Raw genomic sequence first — 27,196 nt, forward strand, 5'->3', positions numbered from 1 at the left:
TGTGGTGAAGATGGGTGGTGTGTGGTGATGTGTGGTGATACGTGGTGGTATGTGGTGATATGTGGTGATGTGTGGTGGTGTGTGGTGATACGTGGTGGTGTGTGGTGATATGTGGTGGTATGTGGTGATGTGTGGTGGTGTGTGGTGATATGTGGTGGTGTGTGGTGAAGATGGGTGGTGTGTGGTGATGTGTGGTGATACGTGGTGGTGTGTGGTGATATGTGGTGATGTGTGGTGGTATGTGGTGATGTGTGGTGGTATGTGGTGATGTGTGGTGATGTGTGGTGGTATGTGGTGATGTGTGGTGGTATGTGGTGGTGTGTGGTGGTGTGTGGTGGTATGTGGTGATGTGTGGTGGTATGTGGTGGTATGTGGTGATATGTGGTGATGTGTGGTGGTGTGTGGTGATACGTGGTGGTGTGTGGTGATATGTGGTGGTATGTGGTGATATGTGGTGATATGTGGTGGTGTGTGGTGAAGATGGGTGGTGTGTGGTGATGTGTGGTGATATGTGGTGGTGTGTGGTGATACGTGGTGGTGTGTGGTGATATGTGGTGATATGTGGTGATGTGTGGTGATGTGTGGTGATATATGGTGATATGTGGTGATATATGGTGATATGTGGTGGTGTGTGGTGATACGTGGTGGTGTGTGGTGATGTGTGGTGATATATGGTGATATGTGGTGATGTGTGGTGATATGTGGTGATGTGTGGTGATATGTGGTGATATGTGGTGATGTGTGGTGATATGTGGTGATATGTGGTGATACGTGGTGGTGTGTGGTGATATGTGGTGATGTGTGGTGATACGTGGTGGTGTGTGGTGATATGTGGTGATATGTGGTGATGTGTGGTGGTATGTGGTGATGTGTGGTGGTGTGTGGTGATATGTGGTGGTGTGTGGTGATATGTGGTGATATGTGGTGATATGTGGTGATGTGTGGTGGTATGTGGTGATGTGTGGTGATATATGGTGATGTGTGGTGATATGTGGTGGTGTGTGGTGATACGTGGTGGTGTGTGGTGATATGTGGTGATGTGTGGTGGTATGTGGTGATGTGTGGTGATGTGTGGTGATGTGTGGTGATATGTGGTGATGTGTGGTGGTATGTGGTGATGTGTGGTGATGTGTGGTGATATATGGTGATGTGTGGTGATGTGTGGTGATGTGTGGTGATGTGTGGTGATGTGTGGTGATGTGTGGTGATGTGTGGTGATATGTGGTGGTGTGTGGTGATACGTGGTGGTGTGTGGTGATGTGTGGTGATGTGTGGTGATACGTGGTGGTGTGTGGTGATATGTGGTGATATGTGGTGATGTGTGGTGATATATGGTGATATGTGGTGATATATGGTGATGTGTGGTGATGTGTGGTGATATGTGGTGATGTGTGGTGATATGTGGTGATGTGTGGTGATGTGTGGTGATATGTGGTGATGTGTGGTGATGTGTGGTGATATGTGGTGATGTGTGGTGATGTGTGGTGGTATGTGGTGATGTGTGGTGATGTGTGGTGATGTGTGGTGATGTGTGGTGATATGTGGTGATGTGTGGTGATGTGTGGTGATATGTGGTGGTATGTGGTGATATGTGGTGGTGTGATGATGTGTGGTGATATGTGGTGGTGTGTGGTGATATGTGGTGATGTGTGGTGATGTGTGGTGATGTGTGGTGGTGTGTGGTGATGTGTGGTGGTATGTAGTGATATGTGGTGATGTGTGGTGGTGTGTGGAGATATGTGGTGATATGTGGTGATGTGTGGTGATGTGTGGTGGTGATGTGTGGTGATGTGTGGTGATATGTGGTGGTGTGAGAAGGAAGGAGGACGCAGTGAAGGTGGACAGGCTGAGTAGGATTGGCAGAGGAAGTGGCGCGGCGCCCTCACCTGCTCGTAGCTGGAGATCCTCCGGCTGATGTTCTCCAGCTTGGTGTCACAGATGTGGCGGAATTCGTACTGCGGCATCGTCATCACCGACTTACTCATAGCGAGGAGCCGCATACAATTCTTCACAAACTGATTGTCATCCGCGATAAACGCCTGCAGGATCTGCGGAACACAAACACCTCACATACACCACCGAGATTTCACAGATCTAACATCAAACTCAAAGACACGAGAGGATGGGAGCCAAAATATCTGTAGAACATCCAATCCCATGTAAGATCCCAACGCCACCCATCCGCTCGTAAAATACGTCCTGAGACTACGAGGAATCAACCTGCAACTTTGTATCAATAAAATACTTGGAAATCTGATCCGGTGACAATCATCTATGGGAAGGAGCCAAGGAGGCCACCAAGAATAAATCATCTGGAGGTTCAAGAAGTCCATGTATGATGAGTTGTCTGATGGTCTCATAGCTCTTTAGGACAGAGAGGAGGACCCTTTGTACTTGAAGATATTAGCATAGAGCAGAGGTCACCTCACTGACCACTAACCTCCAATATGAATCCTGCAAACCACTACAATGAGTTTTACATGCCTTATACACACAATATTCCGGTTCTCTGCCACCCTCCCCCTGGATCACACTGCTGCCTTATACACACAATGCCACGGCTCTCTGCCCCCCTCCCCTGGATCACACTGCTGCCTTATACACAATGCTCTGGTTCTCTGCCCCCTTCCCCTGGATCACACTGCTGCCTTATACACACAATGCTCCGGCTCTCTGCCACTCTCCCCCTGGATCACACTGCTGCCTTATACACAATGCTCTGGTTCTCTGCCCCCTCCCCCTGGATCACACTGCTGCCTTATACACATAATGCTCCAGCTCTCTGCCACTCTCCCTCTGGATCACACTGCTGCCTTATACACAATGCTCCAGCTCTCTGCCACTCGCCCCCTGGATCACACTGCTGCCTTATACACACAATGCTCCGGCTCCCTGCCCCCCTCCTGGATAACACTGCTGCCTTATACACACAATGCTCTAGCTCTCTGCCCCACTCCCCCTGGATCACACTGCTGCCTTATACACACAATGCTTCGACTCTCTGCCACCCTCCCCCTGGATTACACTGCTGCCTTATACACACAATGCTCCGGCTCTCTGCCCCCCTCCTGGATAACACTGCTGCCTTATACACACAATGCTCCGGCTCCCTGCCCCCCTCCTGGATAACACTGCTGCCTTATACACACAATGCTCTAGCTCTCTGCCCCACTCCCCCTGGATCACACTGCTGCCTTATACACACAATGCTTCGACTCTCTGCCACCCTCCCCCTGGATTACACTGCTGCCTTATACACACAATGCTCCGGCTCTCTGCCCTCTCCTCCTGGATCACACTGCTGCTTTATACACACAATGCTCTGACTCTCTTCCCCCCTCCTGGATCACACCGCTGCCTTATACACACAATGCTCCGGCTCTCTGCCCCACTCCCCCTGGATCACCCTGCTGCCTTATACACACAATGCTCCGGCTCTTTGCCCCCCTCCCCTGGATCACACTGCTGCCTTATACACACAATGCTCCGGCTCTTTGCCCCCTCCCCCTGGATCACACTGCTGCCTTATACACACAATGCCCCGGCTCTCTGCCACCCTCCCCCTGGATCACACTGCTGCCTTATACACACAATGCCCCGGCTCTCTGCCACCCTCCCCCTGGATCACACTGCTGCCTTATACACACAATGCTCAGGGTTCTATGCCCCCCTACCCCCTGGTTCACTCCGCTGCCTTATACACACCATTCTCTGGCTCTCTGCCCCCCCCCCCACAGATCACACTGCTGCCTTATACACACAATGCTCCCACTCTCTGCCCCCCCCCCGGATCACACTGCTGCCTTATACACACAATGCTCTGGCTCTCTGCCCCCTTCCCCCTAGATCACACTGCTGCCTCACACAGAATCATCATTGGATTCTCAACTCCTTTTCCGGCCATGTGCTGTGATCAGCGCAGCCATTAGAAGTCTCCTTCCTTCCTCTTCCTTTTCCACCTCCCACTCTCTGCACTACTCCCGGCGCCTCCCTCTGAGTTCACAGAAGCTTGAACTACAGAGGAGGCATCAGTTATCAATCGCGCTGACAGTATTGACTGTGAGAACACCACTGGGCAGTATAAATCTGCCACAATGGTGACTTGCTAGTGGGCACTGGGGCAGATAGGTAAGTACAAGATGCTCAGGGGTGGGCTTTAAACAGACCCAGTCACTTTGCTATGAATGGGAAAGATGACACGGTCCCTTTAAATGCACTTTAACAGCATTATTGTGTAAAATAAAGGCAGAGCCTCCTACGCCCGTCCCGAGCATCTCAAGTAGAGAATGAATTAGAGATGGCCGATAGGTAGACACAAGGTAAGGCAGTGACTTGTTGTGCATCAAGCTATGGAAATATTACAGATCATCATTAACTCCCATCACTGCAATGACCCACAGCGCCGCCCTGCAGGCTGTGTTTGTCCAGGCAGCTCAGGCTGTACACACAGCAGATATCAGCAATCCTCCGGTTATTATTACCTTGGCAGTGATTCCAAACAACCCCCGAGGCTCCACGATCTTCTCCAAGACGTAACACTTGATCCCCGCCGTGTTTACATACTCATACACCACACCGTGCTCCAGCTGGATGTTCTCCACCGTCAGATTAATGAGAGGTCCATCCTCACCCACCGGGGAGATCAGATTACTGGACAGACCTACAGGAAGAACATAGGAGAAGATAGAAACCAGAGAGACTCAGCAAGTCCTCCCAAATACCAACAAATCCCCCCCAAATACCAGCAAATCCCCCCAAATACCAGCAAGTCCTCCTAAATCCCAGCGAATCCCCCCAAATACCAGCAAATCCCCCCAAATCCCAGCAAGTCCTCCCAAATCCCAGCCAGTCCCCCCAAATCCCAACAAATCCCCCCAAATACCAGCAAGTCCTCCTAAATCCCAGCAAATCCCCCCAAATCCCAGCGAATCCCCCCAAATACCAGCAAATCCCCCCAAATCCCAGCAAGTCCTCCCAAATCCCAGCCAGTCCTCCCAAATACCAACAAATCCCCCCCAAATCCCAACAAATCCCCCCAAATACCAGCAAGTCCTCCTAAATCCCAGCGAATCCCCCCAAATACCAGCAAATCCCCCCAAATACCAGCAAATCCCCCCAAATCCCAGCAAGTCCTCCCAAATCCCAGCCAGTCCTCCCAAATACCAACAAATCCCCCCCAAATACCAGCAAATCCCCCCCAAATCCCAACAAATCCCCCCAAATACCAGCAAGTCCTCCTAAATCCCAGCGAATCCCCCCAAATACCAGCAAATTCCCCAAATCCCAGCGAATCCCCCCAAATACCAGCAAATCCCCCCAAATACCAGCAAATCCCCCCAAATCCCAGCAAGTCCTCCCAAATCCCAGCAAGTCCCCCCAAATACCAGCAAATCCCCCCAAATCCCAGCAAGTCCTCCCAAATCCCAGCAAGTCCTCCCAAATACCAGCAAATCCCCCCAAATACCAGAAAACCCCCCCAAATACCAGCAATTCCCCCCCCAAATCCCAGTGAATCCCCCCAAATCCCAGCAAATCCCAACAAATCCCCCCAAATACCAGCAATTCCCCCCAAATCCCAGAAAATCCTCTCAAATACAAGCAAGTCCCATCAAATCCCCCCCAAATCCCAGCGAATCCCCCCAAATACCAGCAAATCCCCCCAAATCCCAGCAAGTCCTCCCAAATCCCAGCCAGTCCTCCCAAATACCAACAAATCCCCCCCAAATACCAGCAAATCCCCCCAAATCCCCCCAAATACCAGCAAGTCCTCCTAAATCCCAGCGAATCCCCCCAAATACCAGCAAATCCCCCCAAATACCAGCAAATCCCCCCAAATCCCAGCAAGTCCTCCCAAATCCCAGCAAATCCCCCCCAAATCCCAGCAAATCCCCCCAAATCCCAGCAAGTCCTCCCAAATACCAGCAAACCCCCCCAAATACCAGCAATTCCCCCCCAAATCCCAGCGAATCCCCCCAAATCCCAGCAAATCCCAACAAATCCCCCCAAATACCAGCAATTTCCCCCAAATCCCAGCAAATCCCCCCAAATACCAGAAAATCACCCCCCAAATCCCAGCAATTCCCCCCAAATCCAAATCCCAGCAAATGAGTAATAATGATATGGAATATTCTGTAATATATATGAATATGGATTAGTCAGGAGGGGGATGGGACGGAGTGATCCTCTGCAGAATAAATCAATATTAATTTGGATTAGTCAGGAGGGGGATGGGACAGAGCAATGCTCTGCAGAACAGATCAATATGGATCTGTCAGGAGGGGGAGGAGGATGGGACAGAGCGATGTTCTGTAGAATATATCAATATAGATCTGTCAGGAGGGGGATGGGAGGGAGCGATATTCTGCAAAACATATCAACATGGATCTGTCAGGAGGGGGAGGGGGATGGGATGGAACGATGTTCTGCAGTACATATCAATATGGATCTGTCAGGAGGGGGAGAGGATGGAGCGATGCTCTGCAGATCGGTAGAGGTCAGTGATCGAATAATCTGCAGAATATATCAATATGGATCGGTCAGGAGAGGGAGGGAGTGATGCTCTGCGGAATATATAAATATGGATCTGTCAGGAGGGGGGAGGGAACGGAGTGATGCTCTGCGGAATATATAAATATGGATCTGCAGATCTCTAGAGACAGTGGAGATGAGCAGTGCAATGCTCTGCAGGCGCTAGAGACAGGGGAGATGAGCAGTGCGATGCTCTGCAGATCTCTAGAGACAGGGGAGAGGAGAAGTGCGATGCTCTGCAGATCTCTAGAGACAGGGGAGAGGAGAAGTGCGATGCTCTGCAGACTCTAGAGACAGGGGAGAGGAGCAGTGTGATGCTCTGCAGATCTCTAGAGACAGGGGAGGTGAGCAGTGCGATGCTCTGTAGATCTCTAGAGACAGGGGAGAGGAGAAGTGCGATGCTCTGCAGATCTCTAGAGACAGGGGAGAGGAGAAGTGCGATGCTCTGCAGACTCTAGAGACAGGGGAGAGGAGCAGTGTGATGCTCTGCAGATCTCTAGAGACAGGGGAGGTGAGCAGTGCGATGCTCTGTAGATCTCTAGAGACAGGGGAGAGGAGCAGCGCGATGCTCTGCAGAATATATAAATATGGCTCTGTCAGGAGGGGAGGGAGAGGAGTAGTGTGATGCTCTGCAGATCTCTAGAGACAGGGAGATGAGCAGTGCGATGCTCTGCAGATCTCTAGAGACGGGGGAGATGAGCAGTGCGATGCTCTGCAGATCTCTAGAGAAAGGGAGAGGAGTAGTGTGATGCTCTGCAGGTCTCTAGAGACAGGGGAGAGGAGAAGTGCGATGCTCTGCAGATCTCTAGAGAAAGGGAGAGGAGTAGTGTGATGCTCTGCAGATCTCTAGAGACAGGGGAGAGGAGCAGTGCGATGCTCTGCAGAATATATAAATATGGCTCTGTCAGGAGGGGGGGGGGGAGCAATGCTCTGCAGATCTCTAGAGACAGGGGAGAGGAAAAGTGAGATGCTCTGCAGATCTCTAGAGACAGGGGAGAGGAGCAGTGCGATGCTCTGCAGAATATATAAATATGGCTCTGTCAGGAGGGGGGGAGGAGCAGTGCGATGCTCTGCAGATCTCTAGAGACAGGGGAGAGGAGCAGTGCGATGCTCTGCAGACATGGAGTAATCTGACGCTGTGGGGTGGTGCGGGTAGAGGCGGTTCAGGGAATGGGGCGGGGGAGGGTAATAATAGACGGTTTCCTGTCATTGGACGCAGCGCGGCGGATCAGGTTTATCGCTCGGTGGAAACACAACGCCGTTAACTCCTTCACTACCAGCATGTAGCTGGACAGAATTTTCCAGCTCCAACACAGCCACAGCCTATGTGAGCGATACAGACCAGGGGGGGCGGGGCTTTAGCACCGCCGCCGAGATCCGGACAATTATTTTATTTAAAGGGGAACTCTTGCCTGCTGATGATGTCATCACAGGTCAATCTCTCTGCCCCGCCCCCCGGTACCTGTCTGCCGGTCGTGGAGTCCTCTGCCCAGAGCTCCGCCCTCGCACACTCCGCCGTTCAGACAGTCCTCCGATGTGCAGCGCTGCTCTCGGTCCTCCTCTGCGTCCTCGTGAGTGCGATAAATCCACTGATAGAGACCCTGCAATCACAGACACGGCTCAGCACCTTTCCATCCCTGGGCATGCTGGGACTTGTAGTCCACAAGAACCTCCCCCCACCCCATCATACATACCAGAGGATTTTGGGGGTTCTTGCGGTAGGCAGTGAAGTGCTCGAGGACCTCCATGTGGCTGTCCCGGGTGACGTTATTCCCATTCACTTTCAGGACGCATTGTCCGGGGTGGAGGCCGACCGCCGCCGCATGCGAGCCTGAGAACAACAACAACAAGCAGAGTCATTATAGAAGGGATTCACATCGGGGGGAGGAGAGAGCCACAGACGTCACACCAGGACAGCCCAAGCGTGCGCATTATTTAACGCATTCCAATGTGTGCGCATTTTTTTTACACATTCCCAAGCGTAAACCTTTTTTTTTTCACATTTTTTAGACACATTCCTAAGCGTGCGCAGTTTTTTGACACCTCCCCAAACGTTAACTTTTTGTTTTTACTCATTCCCAAGCGTGCACTTTTTTTTATTACGCGTTCCCAAGCGTGCGTATTTTTTGACACATTCCCAAGCATGCGCACTTTTTGACGCCTCCGCAAGCGTACATTTTTTTTTTAAACGCATTTCCAAGAGTGCACATTTATTTTTACACATTCCCAAGCATGCACTTTTTTTTATTACGCATTGCCAAGCGTGCGTATTTTTTGACACATTTTTAAGCGTGCATATTTTTTGACACAACCAAACAAACTTTTTTTCCCAAATGTGCACATTTTTTTTTCGCATTCCCAAGTGTGCGCATTTTTTTAAGCACTCCCAAGCATGTGCATTTGACACAGTCCTAAGCGTGCAATTCTTTAGACACATTCCTAAGCGTGCGCAGTTTTTTGACACCTCCCCAAAAGTTCACTTTTTTTTATTACGCGTTCCCAAGCGTGCGTATTTTTTTTTTACACATTCCTAAGCGTGTGCACTTTTTGGACACATTCTTAAGCGTGCGCATGTTTTTGACCCCTCCCCAAGCATTCATTTTATTTTTTTTAACGCATTTCCAAGCGTGCACATTTATTTTTACACATTCCCAAGCGTGCACTTTTTTTTATTACGCATTCCCAAGCGTGCATATTTTTTGACACATTCCCAAGCATAAACTTTTTTTTTTTTTTAAGCATTCCCAAACGTCCAAATTTTTAGACACATTCCTAAGCATGCACATTTTTTTTTCGCATTCCCAAGCGTGCGCATTTGATACATTCCTAAGCGTGCAATTTCTTTGATGCATTCCTAAGCATGCACAATTTTTTTGGCGCATTCCTAGGCATGCGTATTCTTTGGACATATTCCTAAGCGTGCACAATTTTTGAGCGCATTCCCAAGCCTGCACAATTTGTGTGCATTTCTTAGACACATTCCTAAGCGTGCGCATTTTTTTTTTTTTTACGTCTTCCCAAGTGTTTATTTATTTTTTACACATTCCCAAGCGTGCACGTTTATTTTTACGTATTCCTAAGCATGCACTTTTATTGTTACACATTTCCAAGCTTGCATTTATTTTTCTGCATTCCCAAGTGTGCACTTTTATTTTTACTATTTTCCCAAGCGTGCACTTTTATTTTTACGCATTCCAAATCAATTTAATTTTTTTTTTCTTATTTATTTTATTCTTTTATTTTTACACTTTCATGTTTTTCCCTTTTTATTTTATTTTTACACAGTCCCTTTATTTAATGTTTTTTTTTTTTTTTTAATCACAGCTCATCCCTTGTAATAGAGATCTGGGGGTCAAAAAGGATCTTTAAAAGCAATATTCCTTTAAAAGCAAAAGATAATATATATATATATGATCTTTTGCTTTAAAAAAAAAAAAAAAAAAGTTCACTTCCGCCCTAGACCGGAAGTGACGTTACGACGTCGCTCCGGTCCTCCAAGGTCATAGAGGCGATCAGAGACAATCTGGTCTCTGCTAACCTCTATGGTCAGACACACCAAATGTCGGATCGTTTCATGGGCCTGCAAGTAAAAACGAAAAGCCTAAGACACATTGGCCAGCAGTGGGAGGACGGGTGACACCGCCCACTGCTTCTGAAAGCGATCCAGCGGCTAATTAGCCGCTCAGATTGCTGAACCAGGTAAATGACTTGCAAGCTGCAATGTATATATATATAAATATATACCATATATATACATATATATATATATATATATACACACACACACAGTGCATCCGGAAAGTATTCACAGCGCTTCACTTTTTCCACATTCTGTTATGTTACAGCCTTATTCCAAAATGGATTAAATTCATTATTTTCCTCAAAATTCTACAAACAATCCTCCATAATGACAACGTGAAAGAAGTTTGTTTTAAATCTTTGCAAATTTGTTAAAAATAAAAAAATTAAAATCCCATGTACATAAGTATTCACACCCTTTGCCCAATACTTTGGTGAAGCTCCTTTGGCACCAATTACAGCCTCAAGTATTTCTGAGTATGATGCTACAAGCTCGGCACTCCTATTTTTGGGCAGTTTCTCCCATTCTTCTTCGCAGGACCTCTCAAGCTCCATCAGGTTGGATGGGGGAGGGTCGGTGCACAGCCATTGTCAGATCTCTCCAGAGATGTTCAATCGGGTTCAAGTCTGGGCTCTGGCTGGGCCACTCAAGGACATTCACAGAGTTGTCCCATAGCCACTCCTTTGTTATCTTGGCTGTGTGCTTAGGGTCGTTGTCCTGTTGGAAGATGAACCTTCACCCCAGTCTGAGGTCCAGAGCGCTCTGGAGAAGGTTTTCACCAAGGATGTCTCTGTACATTGCTGCATTCATCTTTCCCTCCATCCTGACTAGTCTCTCAATTCCTGCTGCTGATAAACATCCCTACAGCATGATGCTGCCACCGCCATGCTTCACTGTAGGGATGGTATTGGCCAGGTGATGAGCGGTGCCTGGTTTCCTCCAGACATGACGCTTGCTATTCAGGCCAAAGAGTTCAATCTTTGTTCCATCAGACCAGAGAATTTTGTTTCTCATGGTCTGAGAGTCCTTCAGGTGCCTTTTGGTAAACTCCAGGTGGGCTGTCATGTGACTTTTACTGAGGAGTGGCTTCCATCTGGCCACACCCATACAGGCCTGATTGGTGGAGTGCTGCAGAGATGGTTCTTCTCTTTCCACAGAGAAACGCTGGAGCTCTGTCAGAGTGACCATCGGGTTCTTGGTCACCTCCCTGACTAAGGTCCTTCTCCCCCCGATGTCTGTTTGGCCGGGCGGCCCACTCTAGGAAGACTCCTGGTGGTTCCAAACTTCTTCCATTTATGGATGATGGAGGCCACTGTGCTCATTGGGACCTTCAATGCTGCAGACATTTTTCTGTACCCTTCCCCCGATCTGTGCCTCCATACAATCCTGTCTTGGAGGTCTACAGACAATTCCTTGGACTTCATGGCTTGGTTTGTGCTCTGACATGCACTGTTAGCTGTGGGACCTTCTATAGACAGGTGTGTCCCTTTCCACATCATGTCCAATCAACTGATGGACACCAATCAAGTTTTAGAAATATCTCAAGGATGATCAGTGGAAACAGGAGGCACCTGAGCTCAATTCTGAGTGTCATGGCAAAGGGTGTGAATACTTATGTACATGGGATTTATTTTTTATTTTTAATAAATTTGCAAAGATTTCAAACAAATTTCGTTCGCGTTGTCATTATGTTTTGTAGAATTTTGAGGAAAATCATGAATTTAATCCGTTTTGGAATAAGGGCAGCATAACAAAATGTGGAAAAAGCAAAGCGTTGTGAATACTTTCCGGACGCACTGTAGGTATTGAGGTTGGGAAGTGGGTCCCGGGGGCAGAAGGTGAATCTGGCGAGCAGGTGGGCGCACATCTGTCCCTGGAATGTTATCCCTCGCGGTGATTTATCGCCACACGCCGCGTTCCCCCACTAGAGGAACCCCCGACCCTCAGAACGCCAAACAGTGGCGTGTTTATTTATTGCGGAGTCGGCGCTCATCATCGCGGACTTCACATTCCCGGCCATGAGCCGTCCCGTCAACTTCTCATGGCGGCATTGGACCTGTGTGTATTCCTATTAGCCAATCGGGAAGCAGCGTGGAGCGTCGCGGTCTGACTTGATGTTGTCTATTTAGCGAGGAAAGTGCTTTCATGTGTAAAATCTTCTCTGCGTTTGTTTTCAAAGCTTTAAAATAAATGTACCTGGGCAATAAATCTGTGCCTGGGGGGCGATAAAACCGTCTGCTGCATCCGACAACAACGCGCCAGATGTTGGAATGTGGATGTGCGGGGTGATCATGTGGGGGGGCCCAATACTGAGCATGTGATGGCGGCACGTTCAGCCCGTTATCACAGAGGGGTTTGGGGATGGAGGACAAGGACACAGAAGGGGGGCACCCAATGTAATTGGAAAGGCTCTTGAAGTATCCACCAACCACGGCACCCAATGTAATGATTCCACCAGAGGGCAGCAGTGAGTTATAGTCTCTGATGGGGAGCCTTGATGTAAGGGGAGCACTGATGGGGGGCCCTGATGTAAGGGTAATGTAATGGTGACCCCGACTACCAATGTACTTTGAAAGGCTCTTGAAGTATCTACCGACCACAGCAGCCAATGTAAAAATTTCACCAGAGGGCAGCAGTGAGTTATAGTCTCTGAAGGGGAGCCCTGATGTAAGGGGGGCACTGATGGGGGGCCCTGATGTAAGGGGGGCTCTAATGGGGACCCCGACTATCAATGTACTTGGAAAGGCTCTTGAAGAATCTACCGACCAAGGCAGCCAATGTAAAACTTCCAGCAGAGGGCAGCAGTGAGTTAAAGTCTCTGATGGGGGGGGGGGGGGGATTTGAAGTAAGGGGGGCTCTGATGTGGACCCTGAAATAAGGAGGGACTCTGGTGGGGACACTGACTACCAATGTACTTTGAAAGGCTCTGGAAGTATCTACCGACCACAGCAGCCAATGTACAAATTTCACCAGAGGGCAGCAGTGAGTTATAGTCTCTGATGGGGGGGGGGGGCACTGATGTAAGGGGGGCTCTGATGGGGACCCGACTACCAATGTACTTGGTAAGGCTCTTGAAGTATCTACCGACCACGGTGCCAATGTAAAACTTCCACCAGAGGGCAGCAGTGAGTTAAAGTCTCTGATGGGGGGCCCTGATGTAAGGGGGCTCTGATGGGGACCTTGACTACCAATGTACTTGGAAAGGCTCTTGAAGTATCTACTCACCATGGCTGCCAATGTAAAAATTCCACCAGAGGGCAGCAGTAAGTTAAAGTCTCTGATGGGGGGCCCTGATGTAAGGGGGGCCCTGATGGGGACCTTGACTACCAATGTACTTGGAAAGGCTCTTGAAGTACCTACCGACCACGGCTGCCAATGTAAAAATTCCACCAGAGGGCAGCAGTGAGTTATAGTCTCTGATTGGGGGGGCCCTGATGTAAGGGGGGCTCTGATGGGGACCCCAACTATCAATGTACTTGGGAAGGCTCTTGAAGTATCTACCGACCACCGCAGCCAATGTAAAACTTCCAGCAAAGGGCAGCAGTGAGTTATAGTCTCTGATGGGTAGCCCTGATGTAAGGGGGGCTCTGATGAGGACCCTGAAATAAGGAGGGACTCTGATGGGGACCCCGACTATCAATGTACTTGGAAAGGCTCTTGAAGAATCTACCAACCATGGCTGCCCATGTAAAAATTCCACCAGAGGGCAGCAGTGAGTTATAGTCTATATTAGGGGTCTCCAAACTATGGCCCACTGCAAGGTTATATCCGCCCCCCCGGTAGGGTCATCCTCCATAGAATAAGGGTTCAGGTTAGCAGGGCCTGCCTGTGGTCTCCGCATCTCCCACCAGAATTCTAGCAACCAATGACATGCTTGCCCCTAAAATTTAGAGGAGAAAGTAACTTCCTCTGTCCAGACCTAGGAGGCCTAGGATGATTCTAATGGGAATGGGGACTCTGATGGGGACCCTGATGTAAGGGGGACCCTGATTTAAGGGGGGAATGCTGATGGGGGCCCTGATGTAAGGGGGGACCCTGATGTAAGGGGAGACTCTGATGGGGGGCCCTGATGTAAGGGGGGACCCTGATGGGGGGCCCTGATGTAAGGGGGGACTCTGATGGGGGGCCCTGATGTAAAGGGGGACTCTGATGGGGGGCCCTGATGTAGGGGGTGGACTATGATCAGGGGCCCTGATGTAAGAGGAGACTCTGATGGGGGGCCCTGATGTAGGAGGAGACATTGATGGGGGGCCCTGATAAAAGGGGGGGGGTTTAAGGGGGGCCCTAAAGTAAGGGGGGCTCTGATGAGGACCCTGATGTAAGGGGGGCTCTGATGAGGACCCTGATGTAAGGGGAGACTCTGATGGGGACCCTAATGTAAGGGGGGACTCTGATGGAGACCCTGATGTAAGGGGGGACTCTGATGGGGATACCTGATGTAAGGGGGGACTCTGATGGGGACACCTCATGTAAGGGGGGACTACAAGGGGATAAGTGTGGGGACCCCCGTCTGTATGAGCATAGAATGGTCAATTGGAACTCGATCTCCATAGAAACAAGCCACGCCTCCCACGTTGCACAAAGCAGACAGACAGACGTCTTCCTTTGTTGGCTGATCTTCCCCTAATCCTGGAATATTTATTTTATGTCAAAACCCGGAGAGAGAGAACATTTCTGGAGGTGATATAATTGGGGGGTTCAGGTTTTTTTGGGGGAGTCCTCACCTCGTCCCACAGCGTGGACATACGGCGGTGTAGAGCCGCGGATTTGGAAACACAGAGCCTGCGGAGAGTCCGGGACCTTCACAATCCTGAGAGGAAGAAAGGAAATTATTACATCCATCATTATTGCATTCTTCTGCAGAAGATTCTACACAAATCCACCAGATCCTAACCACCGGATCCCCACCATCCCATTCCCACCACCGTATTCCCACCACCAGATTTCCACCACCCCATCCCCACCACCGTATTCCCACCACCACCCCATTCCCATCACCGGATCCCCACCACCCCATTCCCATCACCGGATCCCCACCACCCCATTCCCACCACTGCATTCCCACCACTCCATTCCCACCACCAGATCCCCACCACCCCATTGCCACTACCGGATCCCCACCACCCCATTCCCATCACCGGATCCCCACCACCCCATTCCCACCACTGCATTCCCACCACTCCATTCCCACCACCAGATCCCCACCACCCCATTGCCACTACCGGATCCCCACCACCCCATTCCCACCACCGCATTCCCACTACCGGATCCCCACCACCCCATTCCCACCACCGCCCCATTCCCACCACCGGATCCCACCCCATTCCCACCACCCCATTCCCACTACCAGATCCCCACCACCCCATTCCCATTACCGGATCCCCAACACCCCATTCCCACCACCGCATTCCCATTACGGGATCCCCAACACCCCATTCCCACCACCGCATTCCCACCACCGCATTCCCATTACGGGATCCCCACCACCCCATTCCCACCACCGGATCTCCACCACCCCATTCCCACTACTGGATCCCCACCACCCCATTCCCTCCACCGGATCTCCACCACCCCATTCCCACTACTGGATCCCCACCACCCCATTCCCTCCACCGGATCTCCACCACCCCATTCCCACTACCGGATCCCCACCACCGCATTCCCACCACCCTATTCCCACCACCGCATCCCCACCACCCCATTCCCTCCACCGCATTCCCACATCCCCACCACTGCATTCCCACCACCAGATCCCCACCACCCCATTCCCACCACCGGATCCCCACCACCCAATTCCCACTACCGGATTCCCACCACCCCATTCCCACCACCGGATCTCCACCACCCCATTCCCACTACCGGATCCCCACCACCGCATTCCCACCACCCTATTCCCACCACCGCATCCCCACCACCCCATTCCCTCCACCGCATTCCCACATCCCCACCACTGCATTCCCACCACCAGATCCCCACCACCCCATTCCCACCACCGGATCCCCACCACCCAATTCCCACTACCGGATTCCCACCACCCCATTCCCACCACCGGATCTCCACCACCCCATTCCCACCACCGGATCCCCATACCAGGAACCACCAAGAGTGGGGAGAATGAAATCTGCCAATATGCCTGGAGGGATCGGATGTCCTCATTGGGCTTCTCTTGTTTTTATCCCTCGATTACATACACACAGATTACAATACAATCAGGACAGTCTGATTGGTGGGGCGGACCATCTTCATCCACCAATCACATGACAGATCATACTATACTAATCCAGGGAATTATCCACAGGGACGCAGATAGGGATACAGCTAAACTACAACATAATCACACACACCAATGTGCTGGGGGGAGATGTAGGATTATACAAAATAATGATGATCCAAAAATATCTCTGGAAGCTCCTCAATGAGAAGTAATCTCTGCAATATAAGGAAACAGCAGAGGGCGCCAACTAAGTATATAACAAATCACAAGAGGCAACTCTCGGGATACATAAAGATAAGAGCACGTCATCCACCCAGAGTGGTTTTCTGTTGAGTTCTCAGCGTGTCTTCAGGAGCCAGGAAGCGGATGATGCTGTCAGGAGCTGGGTTTGTTCCTGGCGCCCTACACGGCTCCGGACAGCAGCATCTGGGTGGAGGACATGCTCTTATCCTTATCCATCTTGAGAATTGCCACTTGTGATTTGGATTACATCTTATCCTTATATCTTCTGATTTTTTAATAAAGTCTATTTCTATATACTGCACTTAGTTGGCGCCCTCTGCTGTTTCCTTCCTAATATACTGATCAGTTCAGTTTTCTCTGCTTTGTATGATGTGAGAAATTTCACATCCATCCTCCAGAATACAATGCCCTCCATCCATACTTATAATAAACTGTGCTGGAGGAAATCATTGGACCAGCTCTTACTCTTTTGATTTGATGGCCATCAGTATCCGGATTGGCCGCCTCGAGCAGAAGGACTGATTTAGGAGGACCTCCACCTCGGAGAACGGTCGGAGGAACACCAGATCTTCATTGATGGAGTAAATCTTCCGTCCAACCTGCACACCAGCCATCTGTAGAAGGGGAGGAAGGGGGGGGCACATAATTATCACTCTGCTGGTATTTGGGGAAGATTTCCAGACACTTTCTGGGTTCTGAGCCGGAAGTGATTGCTAAAATGTCTCCAGGGAATATTCTGAAGGGGGGGGAAGGGGGGGCACCAATCGCGGACCTCCCATGTGAGAGCGCAGCTAAGCAGAATCCTCCATTAGCAGTAAACACTGAATTATTTATTGATAAAACCCCGAACCGCTCTAATCTCACCGCCAACTCACAGACCTCCATGAAGGCCACAAATTATCCCAGGATTTACTGTGACAGAACATTCCGGATTAATATTTTATCTCCCAATACGCGAGGGCTGATAGAGATCCATTATTACTAAATACTCAGAGTATAGAAGGATGGGGGGGGGGGAGAGAAAGAGAGAAGGAGATGGAGAGAGAGAGAGAGAGGGGGAGAGAGAGAGAGGGTGATGGAGAGAGAGGGTGATGGAGAGAGAGGGGGGGGGGGGAGATGGAGAGAGAGAGAGAGAGAGGGGGAGGGAGATGGAGAGGGAGAGAGAGAGAGAGGAGGGAGAGAGAGGGGGGGAGAGAGAGAGAGGGAGATGGAGAGAGAGGGGGGAGAGAGAGAGAGGGGGGAAGAGGGGGAGAGAGAGAGGGGGTGAGAGGGGGAGAGAGGAGGGAGAGAGAGGGAGGGAGATGGAGAGAGAAAGGGGGGGAGAGGGGAAGAGAGATGAAGAGAGAGAGAGAGGGGGGGAAGAGGGTGGAGAGAGAGAGGGGGGAAGAGGGGGTAGACAGAGAGGGGGAGAGGGGAAGAGAGAGATGGAGAGGGAAGAGGGGGGAGAGAGAGGGGGGGGAGAGGGGAAGAGAGAGATGGAGAGAGAGAGAGAGAGAGGGGGAGATGGAGAGGGAGATTGAGAGAGAGAGAAAGAGAGAGAGAGGGAGAGGTTGAGAGAGAGAGGAGAGGGGGAGAGGGAGATGGGGAGAGGGAGAGAGAGAGGGGAGAGAGAGAGAGGGAGAGGGGGGAGAGAGAGAGAGGGAGAGGGGGAGAGAGAGAGAGGGAGAGGGGGAGAGAGAGGGAGAGGGGGAGAGAGAGGGAGAGGGGGGAGAGGGGGGAGAGAGAGAGAGGGAGAGGGGGGAGAGAGAGAGAGGGAGAGGGGGGAGAGAGAGAGAGAGAGGGAGAGGGGGGAGAGAGAGAGGAAGAGGAGAGAGAGAGAGGGAGAGGGGGGGGGAGATGGAGAGGGGGGAGAGAAAGAAGAAGGAAAGTGTTGCGAAAAGGAAAGATGGAGAAAGGTAGAGAAGAAGAGAAGCGTTTGGAGAAATAAAGAGAAAGAGAAAGAAAAGGAAAACAAAAAGAGAAAGAAAGAAAGAAAGAAAGGGAAATGCAGGAAGTAAGAAAAGAAAGGAAAGGAAAAAAAGGAAGAGAGAGAAAAGGTGAATGGGGGAGAGAGAAGTAGAGACTGAGAGAATAAAAAGAGAAGAGAAAGGTTAGGAGAGAGAAAGAGGAGGGAAAGAAAGAGAGGGGGACGGGGAGAGAAAGAGAGTGGGGGGAGAAAGGGGGGGTAGAGAGAGAGGGGGAGAGGGGGGAGGACGATAGAGGGGGAGGAAGAGAAAGAGATGGGGCTAGGGGGGAGGGGGAGAGAGAGAGGGGGGGAGAGAGTGAGGGGGAGGAAGAGAGAGAAAGGGGGCTAGGGGGGAGGGGGAGAGAGAGGGGGAGGGGGAGGGAGAGCAAGAGAGAGAGAGGGGAAGGAGAGGGAGGCGGGGGAAAGGAGAGAGATGGTGGAGAGAGGGAGGGGGGTGAGAGGGAGAGAGGGGGGAGAGGGAGGGGGGTGAGAGGGGAGGGGGGGTGAGAGGGGGGGGAGAGGGGTGAGAGGGAGGGGGGTGAGAGGGGGAGAGGGGGAGGGAGAGGGGGGAGAGGGAGAGAGAATGATAGAGTCGGTCTCTGTTTCCACCATCATCCATCATATTTGAAGACTTGGGGGTGGCGCTCACCTCGGCGTGTGATCCCTTCCGGACAGACTTCACCACAATCGCTTTGTTCTTCTCTTCGATATCAAAGCCATAATCTTCTTCTTGGGGGGGAATCTGAGGAGAGAGACAATATTTATAGTGTGCCAATCATTAGAAGAGTGATCAGACTTTTTAAACTGGTGAAGTCTCCCCCTAGTGGCAATCTATATACCAGGCAGTGCAGTTCTCATTCTTCCTGAATGAGTGACGCAATAAAAAAAAGAGGGCTACTTAGCCTGGAGTTCCCAGGTATTGGGCGGACTATATGTCTCAGCATGCCGAGTCCTTTTTAGCTTTCAAGCTACCATAAGCTTACAGTGTCTACAGGTGGGACCATGAGGGTTATTTAGCAAGACAAGAGCAGCCAGAATATGGGCCAGCTGTGCATAACAACCAATCAGCTTCTGTCTTTCATTTTCAAATCATAACTAAACTAGCTGAAGAATGGAAGCGGATTGGTTGCCATGCACAGCTGCACCAGAGATTCTTTTTGCTCCAGCTTTGATAAATTCCCCATTCATGTCTCATTATTCTCAGTCCATTTTTAGCTATCAGCTGACAATGTCTGCTGGTGGAACTATATGTCTCAGCATGCCCAGTTTATTTTTAACTATGGACCTGCCATAAACTGACCATGTCTATGGCTGCCTGAGCCTCAGTTCAGAATGCCTTTAAAGCCGCTGTTTTTTCTGGTAACACTCCCTAATAAAAGCTGCATAAATATAGGTTTTGGATAAAAGTTACAAAAATACCTCAAGAGGTGTAAATATTTTCCATGTTTTATTCTATTCTGCCAACATGACATATGAGGGCCTGTAGGGGGAGCTCTATCCTTGTCCACCATCCAACACAGGAGTGGTGACCCATAGCAGGCTCACGGCACAGGTTGGCTCCTGTAGCCGGCATTCCAGTTCTGAGGTTCTCTCCTGCGGTCCCTCAGCTAATTGTGGACCGATCCTCGCCGTCAGGACGCGGCATTTTTCGTAACATCAAAGTGGAGAGCGTGGAAGGAAAGTTCTATTTCTGTGCAGCCGTCCGGGGTGGTGAGGAATGTGAGCAAGCTATTTATATCCACAAATAAAAGACTACAAAATTCCGGCAATGTGTAAAACATCTGGCTGACCCTAATTACAGTGTTTGGGCCTCTCTCTGTAAACAAGGCGCAAACGCGCAGATTCCTCCCCGCTCGTACAGCTAGTCCTTCACATGGCGGAAACTTCCAGACGGCCCTGACACAAGTGCTGGATGGGGGTCATCTCACGGGCCATCCATATTTAGAGGTCAATTAAGTTATGACTTTCACCTTCCGGCCAATTTTAATACCCCCTTCCCACCACAAAAAAAAGGAAGGCATGAAATCTACAAAAATGAGATAAGAATGGTGAAGAGCGGAGAACCTAAAGAATGGTGAAGAGCGGAGAACCTAAAGAATGGTGAAGAGCGGAGAACCAAAGAATGGTGAAGAGCGGAGAACCAAAGAATGGTGAAGAGCGGAGAACCTAAAGAATGGTGAAGAGCGGAGAACCTAAAGAATGGTGAAGAGCGGAGAACCTAAAGAATGGCGAAGAGCGGAGAACCTAAAGAATGGTGAAGAGCGGAGAACCTAAAGAATGGCGAAGAGCGGAGAACCTAAAGAATGGTGAAGAGCGGAGAACCAAAGAATGGTGAAGAGCGGAGAACCAAAGAATGGTGAAGAGCGGAGAACCTAAAGAATGGTGAAGAGCGGAGAACCTAAAGAATGGTGAAGAGCGGAGAACCTAAAGAATGGTCAAGAGCGGAGAACCTAAATAATGGTGAAGAGTGGAGAACCTAAAGAATGGTGAAGAGCGGAGAACCTAAAGAATGGCGAAGAGCGGAGAACCTAAAGAATGGCGAAGAGCGGAGAACCTAAAGAATGGCGAAGAACGGAGAACCTAAAGAATGGTGAAGAGCGGAGAACCTAAAGAATGGTGAAGAGCGGAGAAACTAAAGAATGGTGAAGAGCGGAGAACCAAAGAATGGTGAAGAGCGGAGAACCTAAAGAATGGTGAAGAACGGAGAACCTAAAGAATGGTGAAGATCGGAGAACCTAAAGAATGGTGAAGATCGGAGAACCTAAAGAATGGTGAAGATCGGAGAGCCTAAAGAATGGTGAAGAGCGGAGAACCTAAAGAATGGTGAAGAGTGGAGAACCTAAAGAATGGTGAAGATCGGAGAACCTAAAGAATGGTGAAGATCGGAGAACCTAAAGAATGGTGAAGAGCAGAGAACCTAAAGAATGGTGAAGAGCGGAGAACCTAATTTAGAGGTCAATTAAGTTATGACTTTCACCTTCCGGGCCAATTTTATCACCCCCTCCCTACCACAAAAAAAGGAAGGCATGAAATCTACAAAAATGAGATAAGAATGGTGAAGAGCGGAGAACCTAAAGAATGGTGAAGAGTGGTGAACCTAAAGAATGGTGAAGAGCGGAGAACCTAAAGAATGGTGAAGAGCGGAGAACCTAAAGAATGGTGAAGAGCGGAGAACCTAAAGAATGGTGAAGAGCGGAGAACCTAAAGAATGGTGAAGAGCGGAGAACCTAAAGAATGGTGAAGAGCGGAGAACCTAAAGAAGGTGAAGAGTGGAGAACCTAAAGAATGGTGAAGAGCGGAGAACCTAAAGAATGGTGAAGAGCGGAGAACCTAAAGAATGGTGAAGAGCGGAGAACCTAAAGAATGGTGAAGAGCGGAGAACCAAAGGTATGTCCAACTTCTAAGAAATTAGTATCACATGTATAGGATACAATGAGGCTTGGATATGATGTCATTATGACCTCACTGACCAATTTTGGGAAAAATGATAAATCTCACGTGTTATACATGTCTGCCATATTGGGCGTCTAAAGAAAAGTCCTTACATGATGAGGTCCTGGAATGTTGGTGGTTTTGAACTTGCATTCGTTTGATGTGTTGCCAATAAATACTCCTAGAATCATCTGATGCCACCATCCAGCAAGCCGCTGAAGGACCCAAGAATGTGAAGAGGTTTACAGTCTGGAGCAGCCATTCTGAATAAGAATTCCATGGTTCCTCCAAAGGTCACCAGGGTTTCCTTGAGCTGTGGCTGACTGACCTTTAATTTAATGTTGCCTACATGGTTTCAGAGGCCAATGCCACTTAGCAAAGTCATCAGCGTGACACAAATGGTCTTTTTAGCTGTCTGCAAGGGTGGCATTCGGACCACCACTGTAAGAGGGGCATTCTTCCTACTTACAATCAGAAGAAGGCTTTCTTCCCACTGACCTCCAATGTAAGGGACATTCTTCCCACTGACCTCCAATGTAAGGGACATTCTTCCCACTGACCACCAATGTAAGGAGCATTCTTCCCACTGACCTCCAATGTAAGGGACATTCTTCCCACTGACCACCAATGTAAGGGACATTCTTCCCACCGATCACCAATGTAAGGGACATTCTTCCCACTGATCACCAATGTAAGGGACATTCTTCCCACTGATCACCAATGTAAGGGACATTCTTCCCACTGACCTCCAATGTAAGAACATTCTTCCCACTGACCTCCAATGTAAGAGCGTTCTTTCCACTGACCACCAAAGTAAGGAGCATTCTTCCCACTGACCTCCAATGTAGGGGCCATTTTTACTATTGATCACCAATGTAAGGGACATTCTTCCCACTGACCACCAATGTAAGGAGCATTTATGCTATTGACCACCAAAGTAAGGCGCATTCTTACTATTGATCACCAAGGTAGGGGGCATTTTTCCCACTGACCACCAATGAATTCCTTTTAGTAAGGGTTCCCCAAAACCTGAAAATGTGGCTCTTGTAGAGTAAAAAGGCTGAGAAAGATGGGTCTGGAGTGTAGATTGGGCCCACATATATCTCTGCCTCTGACAGCTGGGATTTTACACTGAAGTAGCTGGTGACTGTCCGACCAGTCCCTGTGTGGACAATGCTAATGGTACATTGGGGCCATCTGATCTCACACAGATGTGTGTCCTAGCTGGTCATAGGTAAGGATGGTGGGGCCTTTACATTCAGAGGCACACGAATTACAGATAAAAATAGAGACAGCACTCTGAAGGTCAATCTTGTGATAATATGTTATAAAAATAAGAAGAGTTCATTCAAACTCTTAGACTTCTCCCCAAAATGTGTATCGCTCACTTAAGAGTCCAATCATAAGGCTGATTAAGCTCTGAATAAGAAAAGTGTAAGAGGGAAGACCCCCAAGAGGGCTTTGTATGGACTTTGGAACCTTAGTGGGCTTTGTATGAACTTTAAGCCCTAATAAGGCTTTGTATAGACTTTAAACTCTTAGAGGGCTTTGTATAGACTTTGGACCCTAACAGGGCTTAGCATGGACTTTAGACCCCAAGAGGGCTTTGTATGGACTTTAGACCCTCAGAGGGCTTTGTATGGACTTTAGACCCTCAGAGGGCTTTGTATGGACTTTAGACCCTCAGAGGGCTTTGAATTGACCTTAGACCCTAAGGAGGGTTGTATTGACTTAAGACCATAAGGGGGGTTTGCATGAACTTTAGACCCTTAGAGGGTTTTGTATGGATTTTAGAACCCTAAGGAGAGTGTGTAAGGACTTTAGACCATAGTAGGATTTTGTGTGGACCTTTAGTTGTGTCTTCATCACACACATCAGTACTTGTGTTTTTAGGTGTAAATGTTAGTTTCCGATACTCGTGTTGCATGCATGCTGAAAATTCAGTTGCTGGGATACCTAATAATAAGATACAAAACCACATAATATGTGTATTTTTGTGCATCAAGACTTAAGCTAACACCTTAACGGAGCAGTGTGTGGTTTCCGTTGAGAAGGATGAGGCTTGTGTGTGTGTTGCGGAGGAGAAGCCTTGTTCTACCACAACCTGCAGTGTGAGCTGAGTCGGGTGCCCTTATACAAGATCCTCTGATAAGGAAATAAAGTCAGCACAATCCACCCCCTACCATGACCTCTATTTATCACATAAGGCTCAGCTGTCATCGTTGTCCTCACCTACAAACAAAGCATGGAGGCCAAGTGGCCAGTATCGAAGGCTTCTTACCAGAAGGGTCTTGGCCAGGATGTTCTCTATCAGTTTGAAATCATTTCGGAGCTGCTTGTTCTTGGAGCTCGTCCCCTCCATCTCCTCATCGGCGTGGAATCGGAAAAACTGCGATTCGTCTTTGAATTCGCTCTTCTCCAGGACTGAGAAGACAAGATGGTGGCATGTTAATACAGGATAGCATGCTGGCTGCGGTTTATAGACGACATTCTATGGGAATGCAAAACCTGATTGAAGGAGGTCAACAGGAGGTCAACTGCATCTAAATGATCTCCAAAGAGTCTCAGACTGAGGTCAACCTGAGGCCATCACTGCAAGCCCAAACCCTGTCCACACAAGCCCATACAGTGTGTATGTATACATATATACTATACTGTCAAAAGTATTGGGACACATGAACTTTACACACACATGAACTTTAATGGCATCCCAGTCTTAGTCCGTAGGGTTCAGTATTGAGTTGGCCCACCTTTTGCCAGCTACCTAGGGCCTGGACAAGGGGTGGGCGAGAGGGACACCTGACCCGGGTGCAATGGTTTACTGTGGGAATGGGGGTGCCTTCCTTCTGTTGCAAGGCTGACAGAAGTAGAGACAGCGGCAGTGATTTTGGCAAGTGAGTTACTGCTGGGGATCTTGCACATCATGAATGGTGGGGGGGTTGGAGGGATGTAGTTTGGCATCTTTGTCCTGGGCGCTGGAGGACCTTGTCCTGGCACTGCTGTTGCCTGTTTGAATGGAGGCCTCAACGGCTTTTGGGAATTAACCAGTTAATCCAGTGGCCCCTATGGTGGTAGTGCTACAATCACATAGAAAGGCTATCCACATAATGGGCACAGGGATGGTGGGAACTCCTCATAATGGGCACAGCGGGTATACAGACCCAGGAACTCAGCACAGGGATGTTGAGAACCCCTTATAATGGGCACAGCAGGTGTACAGACCTGGGAACTCAGCACAGGGATGGTGGGGACCCCTCATAATGGGCACAGCAGGTGTACAGACCCGGGAACTCAGCACAGGGATGGTGGGGACCCCTCATAATGGGCACAGCAGGTGTACAGACCCGGGAACTCAGCACAGGGATGGTGGGGACCCCTCATAATGGGCACAGCAGGTGTACAGACCCGGGAACTCAGCACAGGGATGGTGGGGACCCCTCATAATGGGCACAGCGGGTGTACAGACCCGGGAACTCAGCACAGGGATGGTGGGGACCCCTCATAATGGGCACAGTGGGTGTACAGACCCGGGAACTCAGCACAGAAAGTTTTGGGGGGCTTTTGCAGGGACTCTTCATCAGATATCAGTCATCACACATCTGATGGAGGGTCCCTGTAAGGTCCCTGTCTCTGAGATCCTGTAATAAAAAGAGCTTTTCGCTTTGTAGCAAGCTTGTTGGTGACCTAGTGACACATGACAGATCTGTCCTGTGGCTGGAGTGGGGGGGAGGGGGATGTAAATGGGTGCAATAGGTGGAGTAAGGACTGGCGAGAACCGGCTACAAGTGTCTATCCGGCTTCCAGACAATTACAGGCTGCAGTACTGGTCGGGGGTGGCTGGCACCATTCAGAGTTCCCCGACCACAAAACTCCGCTATAAAAAGATGCAGAATCCAGACATGAAGCAGCAAAAAACACACCGAATTATCCGCGGCGATCGGCCGCCATGTCTGCCCGGGAATCAACACTGCCGCAAATACAATGCCGGGTGCTTAACCTGTGGCCCCTCCAGCCAGAGGCGTACCTAGAACCCTCAGGGCCCCCGGTGCAAGAAACCAACCAAGGACCTTCCCACTGATCCTGGGGACCTCTATTACAGTCCCACAGCAGGCCACCTTCATGATGTCCTAGGGTCCCCCCCCCCAACGGTGGCAGAATGCCAGAGCCCGGTCGCAAGTGCGACCTTTGTGACCCAGGTAGCTTTGCTACCGGTGTCAGTTGTTTTATATATATATATATATATATATATATATATATATATATAAATAAAATAATATTATTATTATTTTTTTACCATTTTAATTTATTTTATTTTTTACAATTTAATTTTTTTTTTTTACATATTTTTTAGGAGCCCCATTGGGGGGGGGGGCTTTGGTATAATATCAGGGGTCTATACAGAGTCTGACCCCTGATGTCACTTTTGAGACAGAGTAAGGGACTGAGGACATAGATTCTTCAGTCCCTTTTCTTTTTTATTATATATATATATATATATATATATATATATATATATATATATATATATATATATATATATATTTTTTTTTTTATTTTTAATTTTATTTTATCTTTTACAATTTTTTTTATTTTTTTACATATTATTTAGGCGCCCCATTGGGGGCTTTGGTGAAATATCAGGGGTCTGTACAGACCCCTGATGTCACTTTTGAGACAGAGTAAGGGAATGAGGACATAGATTCTTCAGTCCCTTTTCTTTTTTATTATATATATATATATATATATATATATTTTTTTTTTTTTTATTTTTTTTTTTAATTTAATTTTATCTTTTACAATTTTTTTACATATTATTTAGGCGCCCCATTGGGGGGCTTTGGTGAAATATCAGGGGTCTGTACAGACCCCTGATGTCACTTTTGAGACAGAGTAAGGGACTGAGAACATAGATTCTTCAGTCCCTTTCCTTTTTTATTATATATATATAAATATTATTTTTTTAACATTTTATTTTTTACACTTTAATCCTTTTTTACATATTATTTAGGCGCCCCATTGGGGGGCTTTGGTATAATATCAGGGGTCTATACAGAGTCTGACCCCTGATGTCACTTTTGAGACAGAGTAAGGGAATGAGGACATAGATTCTTCAGTCCCTTTTCTTTTTTATTTTATATATATAAAATTATTATTAATTTTTTATTTTTACCATTTTATTTTATTTTTTCAATTTTTTTTTTTTACATATTTTTTAGGAGCCCCATTGGGGGGCTTTGGTGAAATATATGGGGTC

The 27,196-nt window shown here is 48.8% G+C and overlaps 1 protein-coding gene across 1 annotated transcript in view; it reads right to left on the reverse strand.

Annotated features, from left to right (window-relative positions):
- PREX1 (phosphatidylinositol-3,4,5-trisphosphate dependent Rac exchange factor 1) overlaps nt 1-27,196 on the reverse strand; it is a 362,103-nt gene that overhangs the window by 41,798 nt on the left and 293,109 nt on the right. Inside the window, exons 16-23 of the mRNA XM_082271747.1 lie at nt 24,224-24,366; nt 19,160-19,252; nt 17,031-17,179; nt 14,833-14,918; nt 8,223-8,359; nt 7,991-8,129; nt 4,482-4,660; nt 1,887-2,048 (exon numbers count right to left, since the gene is read on the reverse strand). Of these exons, the coding sequence (XP_082127873.1) occupies nt 1,887-2,048; nt 4,482-4,660; nt 7,991-8,129; nt 8,223-8,359; nt 14,833-14,918; nt 17,031-17,179; nt 19,160-19,252; nt 24,224-24,366 (1,088 nt within the window). The remainder of the gene's footprint in view (nt 1-1,886; nt 2,049-4,481; nt 4,661-7,990; nt 8,130-8,222; nt 8,360-14,832; nt 14,919-17,030; nt 17,180-19,159; nt 19,253-24,223; nt 24,367-27,196) is intronic.

This window comes from Pelophylax lessonae, assembly GCF_965119305.1.
Source record: "Pelophylax lessonae genome assembly, chromosome: 11".
Lineage (NCBI taxonomy): Eukaryota > Metazoa > Chordata > Amphibia > Anura > Ranidae > Pelophylax > Pelophylax lessonae.